At 30.1% G+C, this 21,232-nt stretch overlaps 1 protein-coding gene across 1 annotated transcript in view; it reads left to right on the plus strand.

Moving 5' to 3' along the window:
* Positions 1-4,210: 4,210 nt before the first annotated feature.
* The window catches only part of LOC111632717 (S1 RNA-binding domain-containing protein 1-like), a 40,370-nt gene continuing 23,348 nt past the window's right edge, over positions 4,211-21,232 (plus strand). Inside the window, exons 1-6 of the mRNA XM_023377224.1 lie at positions 4,211-4,459; positions 15,556-15,651; positions 15,732-15,949; positions 19,124-19,241; positions 19,325-19,469; positions 19,545-19,641. Coding sequence (XP_023232992.1) covers positions 4,427-4,459; positions 15,556-15,651; positions 15,732-15,949; positions 19,124-19,241; positions 19,325-19,469; positions 19,545-19,641 — 707 coding nt within the window. The 5' untranslated portion in view covers positions 4,211-4,426. The remainder of the gene's footprint in view (positions 4,460-15,555; positions 15,652-15,731; positions 15,950-19,123; positions 19,242-19,324; positions 19,470-19,544; positions 19,642-21,232) is intronic.

Genomic DNA, 21,232 nt, shown 5'->3' on the forward strand with positions numbered 1-21,232 from the left:
GTAATGTGGGTATTGATCTCCAGAGGCTTTAGGAATAAAATTTAAACTAAGAAAAATTTGTCTTAAACAACAAATCTAAAATTACATTTTATTAATGAATAATTCAATATCAATCAATTATTTCATTTCTTAACATAATAAAAAATAATAATAAATTCTCAACGAGCAATTATTTTATTGTGACATCGTCACAATGCCAGGATGCAATTTTTAATCATATTTTTATTTCTTCACCTCAAATTAGCAGTGTCTTACTCCTGTACCGTACTGTACATCATACTTTTCCTGTTAGCAATGGACCCGTGCCGGTCATCTAACTCCTTTCGGGGGAAAATTTTTAAATTGAAATAACGTGACTTTGGGTGCAAACCGATGGTCTCCTGCCCCTAATGTTTCCACGTCTTGTCTCGATTTTCATCAATCTAACTCTGTTCTCGAAATTATGAAAGAAAAGATAAGAAATTCCCACTGTTGTCTGTCTGTAGACAGTGGGGATTTATAGGTCTACGATTTTTTCAAATTGAAGTCCAATTATCAATTGCTTACTTATACAATGTGACTGTGGATATATCTATAAGATCATAGTTTGGATATCGAGTTTGTTCTCATGTTTTCTTCGTGAACATTCTAGAAGATTTGTCTAACTGGTATATAAGGGGCGCTTAATATTTCTTCATTCTGATTGTACTTTTTAGATCATCCAGATCCAACGTCCAGAACAAAATCTTAGTTACGCCATTGCTTATTATTAATTATAAGTCCTTGCTTTTCGATCATTTCATATAAATAATAATTAGTATATATTTAGTAAAATATCTATCATATTTTAAAGAAACTATATTCGTAACTTATATTAATTTGACAATAAACGTTTTATAAATTACCTACAGTAAAGCTCTTGGATTATATTAATTACTTTTATTGAGGACAGAGGGCGCATTTTTAAAATTTTTTTTTTATTATCGTCTGCTTTTAATTGCAGGAAATAAAAAAATTTTAATGTTATGTTAGTTTGCAAATTAATAACATTTTTTGTATTGTTAACGTTTTTTTAAATTAATATATTAAAACTAAAATTTTAAACTAATGTAATTTATTTCGTAATTTCTTATTCTATTACGTCTAAGCTCATAACTTTTATACTATCATTAGAAACAGTTTCGAACTTAAGATTCTATTTTGCAAATATTAAATAAGATACAGTATAACCTCCAATAAAGTCCACTTTAAAGAACAATCTGTACAATCGTTAATAGAAACGTTGTTCTATTATACGTAAAAGCAGAGTCGGTAGATTAATCTACCGACTCTGGTAAAAGTTAAATATATTCATAGGAAAGTCAATAATGCTTCGCATAGTTTCTTACAGCTATTAAAAAAACCGAATGTAAATTATGTTTTTTTTGGTTAAGAAAACGTTATCTAAGTTCTTTAATCCAAATAGTAATTAATTTTGAAAGATTTTTATATAATACATTTATTAATTTATCTTAACCTATATTTAAATATTGTAAATTTTTACAGTGGTAAGTGAATAAATATTCATTTTCAAATGGCGAAGCTTCAAATAATTTATTATACATAGTTAGGATTAAAGTTGAAGTTACGCTTTACCAATCTTGCTTCATTTATAACTAAAATATTAACATCATAAAGAACAGTATGTTACATTTGAAATTTTTTAACTGGTACTCGAGAGTCGTTGGACAAAAAATTAAGGTACTTCGAAGACAGTCAAATACATTTAACTCGACGATCTTTTCATTTCAAGATGAGAATAAAGATTACTTATTGGAATTCAGCGATCAAGCTAATGTTATTGATTTAATATGTGCAGTGCCTCGTCTAAAATTTATTCAATTACTACCTTCATAAAAGAAAAAATCCAATAAAGAGTCAAGTGGGATTATTAACATTGACATTAAATAACAAAGAAATTAAATCATGATTTAAAGTAAAAAACAAAACAAAAAGCAAAAATAGAAAAACTGAAATTGCGATTTTTTTTTCATTCAATAAACTTTTTCTACTTCTTTCTATGAAAATAAATTATGATTAAAAATATAAAACGGCAGGCAAACTGTCGAGCAACGGTGTTTCATATAAAGGTATCTGTGTTGTGCCACTGCGCTAAAATTTATAAACCCTTTTAATAATAACAACAATAAATTACATGCGAATACTAATATTTAAATGTTCTCTGTTTCTAAACGGATTTAAAAAAAACAAAGGAAAATTTTTTTTCCAGATATAGAGGAGAAGGTGGTATTATGGAACCCCTCCATTTCAGATAATAGAGGATTTCAGATAACTAATAATAGAGGCGAACTCTAGCAAATTGTGGCTTAACCGCACTAGGCAGACATCGATAGCAAGGGGAGGATGTCTTCCGCTTCAGTTATGCGGTTGGACCAGTGAAACAGGACGTTTGTGTTTTTCGCAATTCCAAACTTTTGAATGGTAAGTGAATTTAATTACAGTATTTCTAAAATATAAATCATGTAGTTTTAGGTTCACTGGTGCATGTGTCCCGTTTTAGAAGCTTAGGAGTACATGTTAGTCTATCTGATGTTCACGTTTTTAGAGTTTGGTGTGGACAGAAATTAATTTAACCCAAGATGGCGATGCGTAAAATACGGATCCCATTGGTGCTTTTAATATGGAATGTGACTCCTTTAGGGTTCCGTATTACCCACAAATTCAAACCATGGAATCATTTTTGTGAAAGTATGTGGTGAATGAATGAAAAAATAGAGGAAATGAAAAAATTAGAAATAGATACCTGAAACTATAAATAAGTAGATCTAGCTAAATTCTGAATTTAATTTAAAAATGTTCTGGATAGATAGGTGTTATTTTAAACTGATTTTTTTTTTTTTTTTAGTTTTCAGATGCCTAGAGCCAAACTGAACAAGCCAAAGAAAAACCCGAAGAGACAAACATGGAGCCAGAAAAAAAATAGTAGAGGCAGTGAGTATGGTAAGGGACAAGAAAATGCGGCTGAAGAAAGCTGAAAAATTGTACAAGGGGCCAAAAACTACTTTGAGAACTTTCTCTTTGAAAGCAAACATTCTTCTAGAGCAATTTGTGAAAAAGACACTAGGTAGAAGCCAGTTCTTCCTAAGAATATTGAAAAAGAGCTGGTGAAATATATATTGTTGATGGAGGTCCTATTTTTCTATTATTAAAGATGAAACAAAGATGAATTGTAAGTACCGTACTGTACGTTAGTTAAATTAGCGATAACACTTTCTAAGTAATGAACTCGTTATATCGTTATTTCCTAGAAATTTACTATGGTTATGAACATTTTGATTTTATATTTGATTTCACTGTTTTAGAAATTCAAAAAATTTTAAGCATAGAAAACATATACAGAAAATAAAACTCACTGCAATGTGATTTCTAAACTTTGTGGTGGTACACCAATTTATTTTTTGTTATATTTTTATATATATATATATATATATATATATATGATTTTCTATCTTTCCTTCTTTCTTTGTTCTGTGTTCCTTTGTCTATACTTTCTGGAGCTTTTGTCCAAGTGTGGGTGGTCGGTAGACAAAGGATTAGAAATAGCCCAGAGGGTAAGTGAGAGACTAAGTGAGTACTTTTGGCTTTGGACCTAGAAGAGGGAAGATCGTCAGAGAGAGGTCTTAGCCCCCACCAGTGGGCGAGTGGTCTCCGTTGCCGCTCATCGTAGTGGTGACCAGACCCTAAAGACTGGGAGGTTCGTCGTGGGTTCGCGCCACGGTCGGACAGGCTGGCTGCTTGGAGTTTTCCGGGTTTTCTCCTTGCCTATAACGACTGAATAGGAGGCCAGTTCCCCATAAAAGTCCTCCCGGAAGGCATTTATTTCCCGCGCGTACGTATGGCTGTTCGATACAGCCGGCTAATCGGTCGCCTAGCGATCATACACATACACAAGTCTACTCGGAGAAAGAGCCTACATTGAGCTAAAATCTCCATATAAACACCATCGAAGAAGAAGAGAGAGAGAGGTCTCCAGGTCGGTGTTGCTTCGACTGAAAGAGTCACGAAGAGCACGTAAGAAAGAAGTACCGCTATTTTTTTTACTACTTAAATTATATATATTTTACGTTTTTATCATTTTAAATATAAATACATTACTGTATAGATAATTGTATTACAGTAAAAATAAAAATTGTAAAAGATCTGGCAACACTGATTAACAAACGTATGAAAGTGTTTCGAAGATACAGTTGTTTTGGTATTCGACGCGTTTGAGTACAATCAATAATATAATTTCAGTTCGGTTTAATAATAATTTTATTATTATAAAAAATAAAACGTTTCGAATTCGTTTGAAATTCGTATTAAAATTTCAAAATACTGAAAATTTGTATTGTTTATAACAACAAATTACGAATTATTCGTATTTTTATCTTGTTATAGAAGACGAATGAGAAGTGTACTGTTGATTTTGAAATCAAAGGTTTTTTTTTCTTTTTAAATAAATATTCTTATAATGTACCATAAATATTAATCAAAAGACAAGTTCATATCAAATATATAATGACATTTTGATTGAATATTTTATGGAAAGATTTCATATTTTATGAAGTTATGAGAAGAGTATAACATAATAGTTAAATGAGATAAAAAGTTACAAAACATAACATCAATATTGTTATTGATTCAGTTCAAGCTGTGTATTGGCTCATCTCGCAGCTGGCAAAGGCCTCTTTCAATTGTTTTCATTGCTGCTCGCAGTTGTGCAATCTTAAGTATTGTCGAGATGGGGGAATTACCTCGTTTCTGTCTCTCCTTTGTTGGCCAAGATTTCTTTTGTCGTACGTGGGGTACATGAATTGATAGTTTGTCCCGCCAATAGTGTTTTCGCACTAATGTACGACCCTTATCTCTTTTAAGGATTTTGAGAATGTTTTTGTTTTCTCTCATAGTAGTGGCTTGGACTTTATTTCTTGATATTCCTCTCATGTTCCTCTATTACTCCTTAGTAAGTTTGGACTCATTTTGTTTATTTTGGTGTTAAGCATCGAGTTTGAGTGAAGCTTAGGTAGGAATGGCTAGCAAGGCCTTATCCAGGAGGAATGCGTGGTGCTGCAGAACCTTTTGATACCAAAACAATCGGTTTTGTTACTTTAAAATAAAAATAAATATAATAATGAATATTGCGTGATTTCAGTTGGGTAAGATTAGGTAACTAAAGTAATTATAAGGTAATTGAGTAACATTCTCAAAAAAAAAAAAAACAACAACAACAACAGAGCATATGCCTTGATCATCTCTGAATCAGTCTTGAGCAACATCCATATTCTCAAAATCCAGGATACACCACTGGTAGTCAGTATGACTATTGAATATTTTACCTTGAAGTTGAAAGGATCAAAGATTTTTTTGCATCTAGTTTTTCATGTTTTAATAGTTTTTTGACAATTCTGAATTCAGTTTCCTTGTCTGATCTTATTGTTGAATAAACAATTTGTCTTAAGTGTTTAAAATGTTCTATATAATTTATTGTATAATTGTCTTATTTTAATGGCTGGAGTGTATGGTTTGTCATGATATTTGATTTTTTTTTAATCAGCCCTGATGGAAACAGGGAAGGTATAGTTGTAGCAGCAGGAACCAAAACCTTATTGTTTTTGCCTTAGTGAATTTCTTTGTTTCTTTGCAAGGACATACGCTGTGGTGTATAACCCTGCTCATGCCAGTTTCAAGTTCAGATGCAAAAAGAGGAGGGAGGAATAAACACCTCGTTAAAAAAACTGGGTACAACTGGTCTGGCTATTTGCCCACCAGTAAGGGCTCCCACCAGAGATTACTGGTAAAGTAGAAGATGGCAGATAAACCTATAAGGAAGGTCAATGGCTCTTCTACAACCACAACTACAAGTAACGTCTGCCAACTATGTGAGGTTTGGCAGCAAAAGGTGTCTGCTCCATGTCAGAAGTGACCTTTACGATGGAGGAAGATGGTAGATGGCATGGTCCCTCTGGCTAGGCAACCATGACTGACCAATACCATCCCTGGAAGACAGAATTTATTGGAATTCTCCCTTGAACTCGTCTCTTTCATTTGTGAATGAACATGGAATCCCTTTTGCTTAATAAATAACATAAACTTTGATGGTACTATGGAGGATAACCAAACCATGGTTACAGATGTGAGGACCATTGGCAGCATAAATGAAAGGCAACCATAGAACACCTCAATTGCCTAATACTCCCAGAGGAAACATAAAGAGAAAGCCTTTAGGTAAAACTTTCAGATTATGCCAGTTAAATGTAGAAGGTCTTATCCATGCCAAAGCAGAAATCCTACGTAAAATGTGCATAAATTACAGTATTGACATTATATGCATCCAAGAAACCCATGTTTTCAAAGATAAACTCAATCCAATACATATTCCCAACTTCAACTTAATCATAGCCTAAAATCATCTAAAATATGGACTTGCTATTTATGCAAGAAACAGCATAAAAGAACAAACTATCTCTACCAAACGTGGCACATTCTACATTGGCATCATCTTTTCAAAGAAAAAATATAGAAAAATTACAAATAAAATACAATGTAGGTAATAAAATAAATTTTGATTTGGACTTGGTTCACTTTAGAATTCAACCTTCCATATATTTCTTATGGTATACATACTAAATCAAAAACTTCAATAAATTTTTGAGTTTATACAAATTTTGAAAACTTATTTTACTGTAGAATCATGCTATATAAGAAACAAAATTCTGGTATGTCTTAAACGTCAAATAAAATTAAATTATTTTAACTAAATATAAAAACTGTTGTTAAATATTAATTTTTTTTCTAAAAATTTTCATAGACAAGTAGTGTTATTGATATAGTTCGTATTNAAGCAATGGAAACACCACAGTTTGCCACCACCAAAGAAGGCAAAGACAGTTCCATCAGCGGGGAAAGTGATGGCCTCGGTTTTTTGGGATGCTAAAAGCATCATCTTTATTGACTACCTAGAAAGAGGAAAGACCATTAATGCTGTCTATTACTGTGAACTTTTGGAAAAACTGAAGAAAGAAATTGAAGAAAAGAGGCTACACAAGAAAAAGGTTCTGTTTCACCACGATAATGCACCTGCACATTCTGCCAGAATCACTGAACAAAAGATAAACGAACTTTGCTTCCAATTAGTTCCACATCCACCATACTTACCTGATTTGGCTCCCAGTGACTTCCACCTTTTTCCAAACCTAAAAAAATTCTTGGCTGGAAAGGGATTCCACTCATCTCTGAAGTGAATGAGTATTTTGCACACCTTGACAAATCGACCTATTGTGATGGCATAAAAAAGCTAGAACATCGCTGGAATAAGTGCTACATTGAAAAAGGAGACTACATTGAAAAATAAAAAATGTTTTAACATTATTTTGTTTGTTGTTCTATTTGAGGCTGTAAACTTTCCGAACAGCCCTCGTAGAGGGTGTATTAACATTTTTTACTGTAAACTGAATCATTGATTATGTCATTAAGTTTTATCTACTGCTTTTGAATCACTCTGTATATCTGAATTTCTTTCATTATCTTTTTGAACACCACCAGAATGGCTGAATGCGTTATCTGTTTTAGAAATATTTATTGTAAAACTTAAAAAGAAACAAAAGAAAAAACATTCTTTATACTAAAGTCTATATAGAGAAATTCAGATATAAAAAAAAATGTCTAGTTCAAAAATTACTAGTTATGCTAATTAACTGTAATTAATTAGCATAACTTGGTTAAAATTACTAGCTAATTATTAATGTTATTCTTAACATTATATTTCTAATAATGTTAAGTATAACAACAATAAAATATCTCAGTAATAACATTTTTAAATATAATAATTAACAACAAATTTGTTACAAAAACACATGAAATATGTTATGAGATTCCTAAAATATCCAGGAAAAAACTTAAAACATGTTTCAGTAAAAGAATGGATCTGTTTTAATTTGTAGTTGGCAGGGGCGCCGCTAGCTGTTTGAACGCCCGTGTGCAATACCGATTATGCCGCCCCCTGTTTAACTACGACTACCTACTCTGAGCTTGCCAGAAAGGCTCTTTAGTGTTATCTCCTAAGGGTGTGAAAAAAGAAAAGAAATACTAATTATTATTACTAAGTTATTTTTGTTTACTTAAATGTAAAACCATATAAATAATTATCTACAGAAATTGAACTCTTCTTGCCTTTATGTTTGCGAAATCTGATATCAATTAACTTGTATCCAAGCTGTCTAAGATTTCGTGTTCAATTGAAACTATAGCTAAATTACTTAGTCTTTGCTGGTGCATTGTTGATCTTAAATAGTTTTTTATAATTTTTAACTTTGAAAAGGACCTTTCACCAAATGCAACTGAAACCGGCAATGTAAGTACATTCCTAGTGCTATTGCTATGTTCGGAAATGTTGAAATTAAGTCATTAGTAAAAAGATATTGTAATAGGGTTTGTGGATCATTAGACTGGTTTTCTGGAAAATGCAACTTTAAAGTATTGATTTCATTAAATAAATCAATACCGTCAATGTTTGTTTCACTACTTGAATTAAGCTTCAGATTTAAATCCTTTCCAAGTTAAAATACAGTATCATTAATTATATTTAGACCCATGTCAGAAAAATTATTAACAAAATAATTGCAATTTGATATGCGATAGAATTGTTCGAATGCGTACAACTACAAATTGAGAAGGAAGGTCTGTGAGGATTCCCTATTTTCGCCAGCCTGTCAAGTCCTGTCATAGTGCACGACTATGGGTACTTGGCTTTCGGGCGCTGCCGGATAATTCAACCTGCGGACAGATGTTTCGCATTTCATCTTAATTCTGATAAATGCCAATAGAGGCGCTGTTAACGCTATAATATAAATAAGAATATAGTAACTGTGCGCCGGTCGGATTTTTTTTCTCCATGCGAAGACATTTCTTATGCTATAAGTAGAATGGGTATTATGACAATGACTTTGAATATTACGTGACCGATGGCTCGATTTTCCGCCCCCTGGACGTGCCGCCCACGTGCGGTGCACGCCTTGCACGCCCGCTTACGGCGGGCCTGGTAGTTGGTGATAATTTGTATACTTGGAGTAAGGAGTAAGCAATATATGTCATATTTTGCTTCTCATTCTGTTGTTCAGTAGCATACAATATTATACGTAAAAACTTCAAAAATAGCTTATTTTGTTTCTTATTTTAAGGTTTTCATAAGAAAATACTTGACTACTACTATTTCCTACAAATAAATCTTTACATTTCCATTACCCCACATTTAAATATGAAAAAGTTTACCTAAAATCCAAATCTATAACAAAGAATTAAAGAAGAGGAGGATATCCATACACTGTGGTGCATTCATATTCTATGATACTTGGTTAATCACATTAATTTTTGAATCAACAGATAATAGTTTCTATCAATAAATTATTATTTGATTTTAAATTTCTGCCAATAGCTAAATTAACAGACAAATGATAAGAAATATATTCAACATACTGTTTTTGCATGACTGGAAGATTATTTTTGTCTGAAATAAAAATTCTGTCTTGGAATTCTCTTGTCCTTAATTGTGACATGCATGAAAGAAATCTTTTGACATTATATTTGAATCAGCAGGGCACTGAATAAAGCTCTCTGAATTGTGGATTATATAAGAACTATGACATCTGCAATATTAAACCATATTGTCAAACACAAAAGCATATTGTCAAACACAAAACACACATAACCATATTGTCAAACACAAAAGCATGCTCTTATAGATCAAAATCAACACTATCTTTCACAAAATACCAAAAAATTAAGCAATGAGTTTGAGTAACTTCCCTGGCTAAACTTTAAGATTGTGTATGGTGTCATCTGTTGAGATTTTATTTTTAAAACTTTTTATATTATTAATTATTATACAATGGTAAAATCTTAATTTTTGAGGGTACAAGTAGTTTTATAAAAAAAAATTGCAAATGAAAATAATGAGTAAAGTCCAATCCACTTGAGATATGACAAATAACCCTCCTCTATCTCCCACCACCTTGACATTTAACCACCAAAATTTAATAGTATCAATCACCTGATACACAAACCTCATTACAAAATTTCAGAAATTTTCAACAAAAGGCACAGGAGTTAAGCTTCAGAGTGGATAAACAAAATTGTCCCAAACACACATACATTAACATCCATTCATACAGAAAAACCTGTAAAATTTTTTTGCACTTCAATGTTTCAAGGTCCTGGTCCAAAAATTAAAATTCTTGGGGATTATTTTTTGATTAATCATCTTACTTTCCCTTTATTATATACAACTGAGAAAGTAAAATTCACTATCTTTAAAAAAAAAACTTATAGTATTAGAAGAATTTTTTGTTTTTAATAATGTGACTACAGAGATATCACTGAATAATTACTAGTGGCATGCCATCCATGGAAGCTGTGGAAGTGCCACTTCCCTTGTGATTTCTAAACTATAAATACATATTGTGTGATTATTTTCATATTTTAACGTATTTTGGATTACTTAAAATTAATATTTTATTATAACCATATTATATATTGTATTACAAATTTTTATACATGTGAAAAACAATGATAAGATTGCTATTGTACATTCGAATATAATTTGTATGGTCTAAGATTTCGTGTTCAATTGAAACTATAGCTGAATACGGGACAGCTTCCACAGCAAAAATATTTGAATCGTGTAAAGCAGCCAGATTACAAGCATTTGCACATGCACTTTACAGAGCACCAATCTCTCACAGTTTAGCTCATGGATGCTACACACCAAAATATTGTATAATGCTTCCAATGATTCCATCCATTAGCCATTCGTAGGCAACTATTTGACTAAGTGCATTGTTTTAAGATTTAAAAAGTAAAGAATATTTTATGTTATTTTTATGTATGTTTCTTTACACTCATGGATGCTACACACCAAAATATTGTATAATGCTTCCAATGATTCCATCCATTAGCCATTCGTAGGCAACTATTTGACTAAGTGCATTGTTTTAAGATTTAAAAAGTAAAGAATATTTTATGTTATTTTTATGTATGTTTCTTTACAAAGGTGTATTTAATTGTAATTATATTGACCGGTTTTCAGACATAAAATCTTTAGAATTTTTATCACTTTTAGATGTTAATAATTTTAAATATTATGAAAAACACTTTTTCAAAGTGAGTTTTAATTCTTTAAATTTATGTAAATTTTATGGATTTTTTGATTTATCTAAATTACATAGTGAATTGCAATATTTATATTCATGTCCGGACTATATTTACGGTACCATCTACGAGTTCAGTTTTTCAATTATGAAGCAAATTTATACATTTGCAAGGAACATTTAGTCAGAGGAAAGATTGTCATGACTAGCATTGCTTTCAATAGAAAAAGAGCTTTTAAATGGAATCAACAAGCAATTTTTATGATAAAGTAATTAACAACTTTGCAGAAAAAATTGCTGAATAGAGTTAGTTTATAAAAAATAATAAAAACAAGTTTTTATATTTTTGTTTCGTGTCAATTATCTATTTTAGAATTAAAATAAATAAACTTATTTTTGTTATTTCCAGTATTTGTTTAAAATTTTTACAGAAATGCAGCTTCCCTATCATCATATGTCACCACATGCCACTGATTTTATATTTGTATGGACACAGCAGTGCAGTGCCAAAACAAGTTGGTACATAATTTATAAGTGCATGCTCTTATAAATGAAGCACTGTTTCACTTATAAAAGTGCTTTAACTGGGATAGGCAAATCTTTCAATTACCTATCCCAGTTAAAGCACTGGCAAGAAATATATTGACTGCTCATTCTGATTTCCCTTGTACCCTGATAAAAAAATGTTTTACTATAGCTAATGATATTATTTTTTAAGGTGCAAACATATGTAATTTTAGTGAACATTTTTAAGTAGAAAGAAATTAAGAAAGAAATACAGTGGTACTTTATACTTTGAATGCTTTAGAGTTTGAACACTAAATTCAACAAAAATTTGCTTTAGTTTAAACGATGCTTCAAAGTTCAAACTACATGTGCAATCAAAAAATGCACTCTAAACATAAACATAACAGCATCCAAGTTGTCTCTCATTCTCACATTTCACTGATGTTTTCAGTACTTTTCTTGCTTTATAATTTAACTTTCTGCTTCTATTTCATGTTTCAAATATCAATATTTAATCTGTTCAAACACCATTATTCTCTAGAAATTATCACATTCACAGATTGGCTAGTGTTTTTGGAATTTGTGGATGTGATAATTCTTAGAGAATAACGGTGTTTGAACAGTTACATATTGATATTTTTTCATTTATTTTTGGAGTGTTCTTATTTGATTTTTTTAATATTGTGTGTTATTCATTGATTTTTAACAATTTTTTCTTGCAATTTTTCTTTATTGATAGCTTTTGGGCACCCTGTATTTTTGGTATTCTTTAGTTTAAAATCTCCTGAGTGGATGGAACTTTTTAAACCATATTTGACACATTTGAAGTTCAGAAGCATCTTTCACATACACATTATGAATTTCTCTTTTACTGTTTGTATGGCATTATATCCTTTCCAAAACTCATAAAGCATAACATGCCTGATACACTTCACATCTGAAGACATTTTAATTTGATTTTAGTCAAACAAAATGTGAGGTAAAAAGTTTAAAATAAGCTAGAAGCTTATTTTAATTAAACAATGAATACAATCACACATTAGCTATAATTTGTTAGATTTTGCAATTGTTTCAATTAAATCGCACATCTGTGTTAAGTAAGAACAGCTTTTAAAAATACACACACACTTTTTGTTCAACCCAATATATGCAAAATACCTTAGTTATTAACCATGGCATCTGACAAGTGTAAGGAAGTAACAATGTCTAAGAGGATTGTAATATTGATGATTGAGATGTAAAAGAAACTTATTGCAAAGCAGAAAAGCAGTACACATATAGCAAATCTGATGGCCATGTTTAAGATGCCAAAGTTGACAGACCAGTAAATGTAATCTTTATTTCATTATACAGTGTTTATATATTATATTTATTATTTTCATGTTTTAATTTATTATTAGAACGTTTAATTGTTTTTACCTTAAATTATGTGTGTGTATTTTTAGTTCTAAGTTTATTGAAATGGGTATTGTATAGAGTCTGGAAATGGAATAATTCATTTCTATTATTTCTAATAGGAAAAACTGATTCGGACATTGAACAATTCAGAGTTTGAATACAGCATTTTCATAGTAAATGACACTGTAGTATTCTCTCAATGATACTACTTCTACCTTGGTCACATATGGCACAAATAGTATTGCCAAGAGGGCACTGAGATTGGTGGAGGGTCATAAGATAATTGCTAATTGCTAGGATAATTGACCAAGTTGAGTACATAAATGATACCTGGACTGAAATTTTCAATGGTATGTAGAGTTGCCAACTTTCAGAGTAACAAATTCCATAGTGTGAAAACAAACCAACTTGATAAAGTGAGCAAAAGAAAACCAGCAATCAAACTCAGGAGCATTTTTTCTTTCTCATGATGATAATGATGATGAGGAGGAGGAAGAGGAGACAGCTAGATGACTGACGTGATTAAGATGTCAGCCTTAGCTTTGGGGGACCAAGAATCAATCTGGGTAAACAACCCTAGGAATTTTTCAAGTGCAGTCCATTTCAAATATATCGGGCACTCATTCCTTACCACCTTGCCCCAAACTAAGGAAGCTTTTTTCAAGTCCATTGTGGACCTAGCTAAGCCTGTGATGGGCTTGAAAAAGTGTTTTTAGTAGCCACAGAGCAGAATGAGACAGATCCAAAAAAGAAACATAAACTAGAAGGAATGAAAATAATTTGAATTACAATTAGGGATGCCAACTTCTAATGAGGAAAAATGGACAATCCTAAAAAAAGAAAAGGGGGAAAAAATAGAACTCCTTGCTCATTTTTCAGAACATTTCTGAACAGTTTTCATTTTCCAACAATTTTTCAAAAAATTGTCTGGAACTAAAATTCTGAACAGCTGGCAATCCTAGTGGTGTAGAGTTTAAACTTTTATATTTACATACAAAAAACATGTAATAAAAAATTCTCATTATGGTCAATCAATTACAAACTCAGGATATGGGAGATAAAATTCTGACTGGGAATTGTATTAGTTGTAACATGATGATGGCTACCCCAATTGAAAATGAAAATTTGTGCCAGATGTGCTGCTGCATTGTAATTTTTATTTTTTTATTACCATTGCTTTCTTCTATTTACTTTTAATTTTTCAATTTATTCTCAGCATTATTCTACTTTCTTGTTTCTTTCCTAATCATTTATATACTTTATATTTACCATTGAAATACTGAATAATAATATCATTCCCTTATATAAAAATAATAATTAATTTTGTTAAGGTTTATTCATACTGATAAGCTGCATTCTCAATTAAAATTCACTTTTCCTTATTTTTCCACTTTGCAGTCATTTTCTCTCCATTATGTCATAACACATATATCTCTTAGCCATAAGCTTTTAAAATATATATACCACTTTTACATTGGTAATGACTACATACAATCATTAATGAAAACTTTCTCTGATGCAAACATTTTTAAATGTGTGAACTTGTTTTATTTATATATAATATTGTTCATTCTTTTTTCTCAAATTTATTAAAAGCATGTATTCTCCTTCTAGAAGTTTTATACAGATAAGATATATGACTTTAATAAATGTGTTTAAATAATGCAGCTTCAATGCATTTTAATGAAAAGTGTCACAAGCACATGCATCTCTTTCATTCTATGTCAAACAGTTGCTGTAATGCATCGGGCTATTTTTCAGCTACTGTTAATAATTAAATTTTAAGTAATTTGTTATTTGTACATTTCTCTTTCATTCTTTTGAGGCTTTTGTAAGAAGAGAGAAAAGAAAATAGCCACACTCTTCCTTTTTTTCTTTCTCACAAAGTATAGACCTTAATGCTTCTAGTGTGAAATTATGTTAATTAATTAGCTCATAAGAATAGTTCTATAATTTCAGCAATTTTTTAAATATTTTGAATTTGTTCTTATTACACATCACTACAAAAAAGAAAATTGTGTATTGATTATTTGAAAAACTTCCAGGGGTAAAATATACTACAGTTTGTTAATGGATAGCTGTCTTAAACAGTCTTCAGTCACAAGTGTTCATTAAACCTATGTTCTACTATAAATATTCAAGATTGCAAATTTCTATAATATTTATGATGATATATAATATAACTTTTATAAGCTGAAGATTTTTGAGATATTATTATTATTATTAGGGAATTTCTCTTTTCCAATAATAATTTTTATAAAATTATCAAAAATTTGAAAGTATTCACATAATTTTATTTTGTGGTATCTAATATTCTGTGAAATAATTGAAATTAAATGATATATGTTTTAATATAAATTAAAAACAAATAATATAATATATAGATTTTAAAAATATTGTTTAAAATTAGTTTATTTTTGTTTTAGAAGATGCTTTTAATAAATTAAATAAAATATTGTTTTTTGATATCTTGAAAATTTTATTACAGGAAAATAATGATAATCTAACAATTACTATAGATGATGATGATGATGATAATAATGATGACTGTATAATAATAGAAGAATCAAGTGATGAAGCAAAGGTAAGTATACTTTACTATACATATAATATTCATAAGAGAGTTTATTTTAATAATAATACTATTATTTATTGTAAATTCAGAAAGTGAGATCATCTCTTGGCGACAGTAAATGTTCTTGGACTGTTGATAACTTAATTTCAGAATCTGTTTTGGTGAGTCCTAATATTGCAAGAAATGTTATAAAACTTTTGGATCAAGAATGTACTATTCCATTCATAGCTCGATATAGACGAGAACAAACAGGAGATATACCTGTTGAAAAACTAAGAGAAATTCAAGAAACTTATGAAACTGTAAAGTAAGATATATAAAATGCAATATTATTTTTTATATTTTTTTTTTTATTTTACAGAAATACAAATATTTAAATATTCTGTTATTAAATAAAAAGTAATATTGTATATAACTTACATAACTAAAATTGGATGTATGTGTAAAACCCATGAATCAGATAAAATTAGAATTAATTGATTAATGTTAGCTTTATGCAAGTCTTTTGGTTAAAGCAAGTAACAGTCTATTCATTTTGAATTTTATAAAGGATGCTTTATTTGATCACAACATGCTAAAACTGACATTATCCAAAAGTGAATGGATGATGCAAGAACTAAAACTTAAAATTTGGGCTTTATCCAGATAAAATGAAATCTGTTCATTGTTGTTTGGATAGAACTGAATATAGATGTTGCCTTTTTTTCTATAACCATAAGAGTTTTGTTTTTACTCACTACATGAAAAGTGAGAACAGGGTAATGTATACACAGTGTATAACATGTCTTGCAATTTATCATCAAATTTCAAGCCAATTGGCAAAATGGCAATAGTTTTCTGGTTATTTTTCAAACCTGTGATAAACTTCTTAAAAACTTGTAAAGTCTAAAACTACATTATATTAACAAATACAGTTGAAAACAAACACAAAAGTAGGTGTCGTAAAAGTTCTTAAAATACACACATGAATATGTAGAAACATACTGTGACTCTAACTTATATGAGACGAAATGCCACAGAAAAATGCAAAAACATTAGAAGTTTTGCCAGAGGATCTTTTTTTTTATTTTTCCCAATTGTATTTATTACTATAAACAACTCTTTATCATTTAAAATCTAAGCACAGTTTCTGTAAATCATAGTATAGGGCAAAAATGCAAATTTGGTTTTTGGGAAAAATTTTTACTTCAAAATTAAGCCACTAGGAAAAATTTTTCACTCTGTATTTAAATATGCTTATTATCTACATTTCTTAATTAATTTTGCATATAAAAAGAGTCACAAAACATTTTAACAATTCTTTAATATATGAACAATCATGATGCTTACTTTGCCTGATTATGCATTACTTGTTAAACTCTTCTAATTGCCAGTTCCACATTCCACATCTGTACTTGTAATAAAATTATTGCACTTTGTTTCTTAACTTCCTAAATTCATTAGAAAATGTAATAATATACACATTAAGGAGACAGCAGTGCAAAATTTTATTCTTAGCAGCTGAGATTTTAAGTAAGATTTTTTACAAAGTTTGAAACAGTATACTGAGAACAGTATGTATTCCAAATTTGTTTGATGTTGTATTTGTCCAATAGTTTTGATTAGAAAGCTCTATTTTTGAATAATGTTAGCTTTATAGGTTATGCTTGTGACTTGGATAAAGCATGCTTTATATGGACAAAGTTGAAAATTAATTGATTATTAAATGCATTAACCTGTTTTATCTCAATATTATATTTTTCCATTTTACATATTTTATAATTACTGTACAATAAACTCTGCTAAGTGAAATAAAACATAAACAACATTTTAAGGTTTAAAATGTTCTAAACTGTATACTGGTAAGTGTCATGCTTTTAATGATCACTCCAGAAATCCTTGCAAATTGTTTTTGTTTTGGTATTAACATATCTGGTACACATTAAAACTTGCTCAATACTGATATATCTTAAATTTTGTCCACCAGTACAGCAAAACACTTGGCCTTGTTAACATTGTCAGCAACTTTTCTCAACAGATAACATTGCAAGCTTCTAATAAGACTGAGATACTTATAACCCAGTCCCTCCAAAATACCATATAGATCAACATCATCTTTTGCTCTATAATAAAGCACTGCACAAAAGTTTCCTTTGTTCTTTTGTGGTTCTCTGATGTAGATATATTATCAGAATCACAATGACCACAAAGCACCAATTTCTGCCAACCATGTAATAATAATGCTTCTATTATAGGAAAAAGTTTTTCTTCTGTTTTCTAATATTTGTTGCTGTCCCTCTGAGTTTTTTCTATTGACAGTTCAGATCTTGTCCATGTTTGTTTAAAATGCTCAGTATTAGCAACACAATTCATATGAATATTTTAGGAAAGCATAACAAGTAAATGTTTCTATTGCTTTCTTCCAGTTTGTGAAACCTTCCTTCACCATAATACCAAGTTTTTGTGAATCAACACCCAGATCCGCTTCTAGCAAATAATATACAATATCTGCAATAGGCTCCATTTTCTTTTGCTGAATATACTAACAAGAAAAAATCTTCAGCCAATGATGATGAAAACATAGCATCGGTTTTTTTTGTTTTCACTACTATTCACTACTTAGATTGTATGTACTCTGTACTTGGAAAGATAAAATCTTCAGACAATATCCATATATTTTCTAGAATTATCAGTATTTCTGAGAGCAGTTTTGGTTTATAAACAAACTGGAATCATTAGATTTGGACTCTCTGTTGGCATTTGTGGATGCTACCGGTATCAAAGTATTTGTGGACTCTGTGTGCTTATCAGAAGCATTAGCAATTTGTTCTTCAATGTTTGTCTCTTGCTTTTTTATAAAAAAAAAAAAGTTGATATGGGAAGTTGTCATTTGTCCCTTTTCACAGCCAGTTTTTGATTGAACATGATTTTGAACATCAATGGCTCTATCACATCAATTAATCATCCATAATTCACAATTCACATACAAGTTTATGCAAATAGTGAATTACAATTTCACTTGTTGCTTGTTTATTGCTTGGATCTCTATTTAGTATTAGACTAACTCACTGCTGACAAATGATCATCCCTTATATACTGGCTAGACAAATATTCTAGAATGTTCCTGTACATCTAAAAGGAAACTTTGAGAATAAACTCAAAAATTCAAACAATGATCTTTCTTCTAGAACAATCCACAGTCATTTTGCATGTAAGCAACATAAGCAATTGATAATTGAGCATTCATTTTTTTATTATAATAATAAATGAAATAATTGATTGATATTGAATTATTCATTAATATATTCCTAAAGCCTCTGGAGACCCAACACCCACATCACTCCCCCCATAAGTATGCCAATCTTTGTTGAACTGTTTTACTTTGTCGTTCTTCCTTAAAAATGAATAAGTTTGTTTATGGTTTTGCATTTAATTTTTAAAGTATTTTATCTTTATTGTAAATTTTACTTTTACTATATATTATTATTCATGTATTTACTAGACTTGTTCAGAAGAAATCAAAATTAGCCTTACATTCACTTGCCAAAGAAGATAAACTTACTCCTTCAATTGCTGTTTCATTATTAAATGCAAAGTCACTTTCAGAAATTGAATTAATTGTAAGTCATTTTAATATGTAATTTTTTAATACATCTAAAATATTTGAAAATTGATAATTTAATAGTAAATAAATTTTTAATAGTGTGCTCCTTTCAAAACTGGTGGAAAGAAAACACTTGCAGAGCGAGCTAGGAAACTTGGACTGGAGGAATCTGCGGTAAAATTATTAAATGGTGATGGCAGTTGTTCAATGTTTATTCCAAATATTATGAATCCAGATATTAAAGGTAATTCCTGTTTAAATTACTTATCAGGTATCAAAAATAATTAATTAATTTTAATTTATAAATTTTATTAAAAAGGTTTGACAAACAAAGAAGAAATAAAAACTGGATGGCAGCATATTATTGCTGATATAATTGCCAAGGATAGAGATGTTTTGGATACTATTCGCAAAATGTATGTATTTATTAAAGAACTTTTACTTTATAAATCATCTGTAGGATTATGCAATCATGGTTTTCTTTTTGGTGATTTAGAAATAAACTGAAATCCAAGCAGAAAATTTATAGTAAAACCTATCCTATAAAACCTAAAATAAAATGTGACTGAACTGGTCAAAATTTTCCACTATAGCAAGTTTTTGTTCTGTTAATGCAGAAAAAGAAAAACATCAAGTTAGACTGAACATAGAACTTTCCAATTTTTATCTAAAAGTTATTGTTATATTGTCTATAAAAAAATAACAGCTCTTGGAAATTAATTTTTATTATCATGTCAGTAATACAGTGCTTAAGTTTAACTGGCTCTAAGAAGTTCTAAGAATTTTGCCAGGTGACATTTGTTGCTTCTTCGTTTGCTTAGCTAATATGGAAATGTTTTGTTTTAAACTTCTTTCTGTAATTATTTGATAACTTTTATTTTTGAAAAAGATGGGAATACATGAATTAATTATATTTTAACATATGATTTTTTCCCAAAATGTGTATAATGTGAGGTCTGAAACCCCCCTCACTTGTTTGTGTGTTTTCATGCTTTTTCTCTGTGAAAAACAGAGTTGTAAGAGATGATTTGTTTGTGCCAAACTCAAAGTAGGAGAGACAGTGCCATTGTGGGAAAATAAATCAAGAAAGCTGATGAAGTCAAAATTTGTAAACAAGCAACTTCAAGTTTAAATGCACAAAGGAAGAAAAACACTTTAAACATCAAGTGGGATCGATCAGTCACAGATAACCTGATTCTCAAGTGGAAAAACATCTCCTTCCGTAGTTATGGGCTAGCACTCTGGGGAGTTTACAAGTAAACATTAACTTACTTATTTACTTTATTTATCTTCCAATACTGCCAGAGCATAATCAGGTTAAGTACAGTGTTACATAAATGAACAGATATACATACATGCATAATTACAGAGAGACATTGTTAAAAAAATATGACATTAGTGAAAATGGTCTGAACAGATGAAGAGAAGTGATATATACAGTACAAATATGGACAGTGAGCAAATGATGATAATGAAACAATGACATAAGCATATGATCAGCTTAATGTATGGCTGAATGCATGTGATATTTATGAATCTGGACTCCAGAACCACTTTGAGTGACCAGCTGTACAAATTTATAAGACATTTTCAATCAAAATAAAAGCAACTATTTTAGAATCTTTGTGTATGTCTCTGTGTCTGCCACTGCTACCCCCTTATGTCTCCATCCTCTTACATCATTGTGATGGAAATGTGAGAGTGGTGAGTAACCTGCTTTCAAACTTATTATAGGGGTATTAACCAACAAGGCATCGGATATTTGCTCACAATAATTTTGAAATACTCACTAATCTCATGAAACAAGTTAATTAATTAATTACCCCTAAGGTATGCCGACTAGATGCTAGCTGACTCATTCTATATCTCACCCCTACAGATGATTAGTAAAGTAGTCCAATGCCTAAGGGGAGTGCCTTCCTGAGTTGGTCAGACTATACTTTAATTGCTTAATTTAATACTATTTTGTGTAATATATATTTAGAATTTGTTATTTCAGTTTTATTT

Source organism: Centruroides sculpturatus, unplaced genomic scaffold (assembly GCF_000671375.1).
Source record: "Centruroides sculpturatus isolate CEXI.00-Female unplaced genomic scaffold, Cexi_2.0 scaffold839, whole genome shotgun sequence".
In the NCBI taxonomy this organism is placed as follows: Eukaryota; Metazoa; Arthropoda; class Arachnida; order Scorpiones; family Buthidae; genus Centruroides; species Centruroides sculpturatus.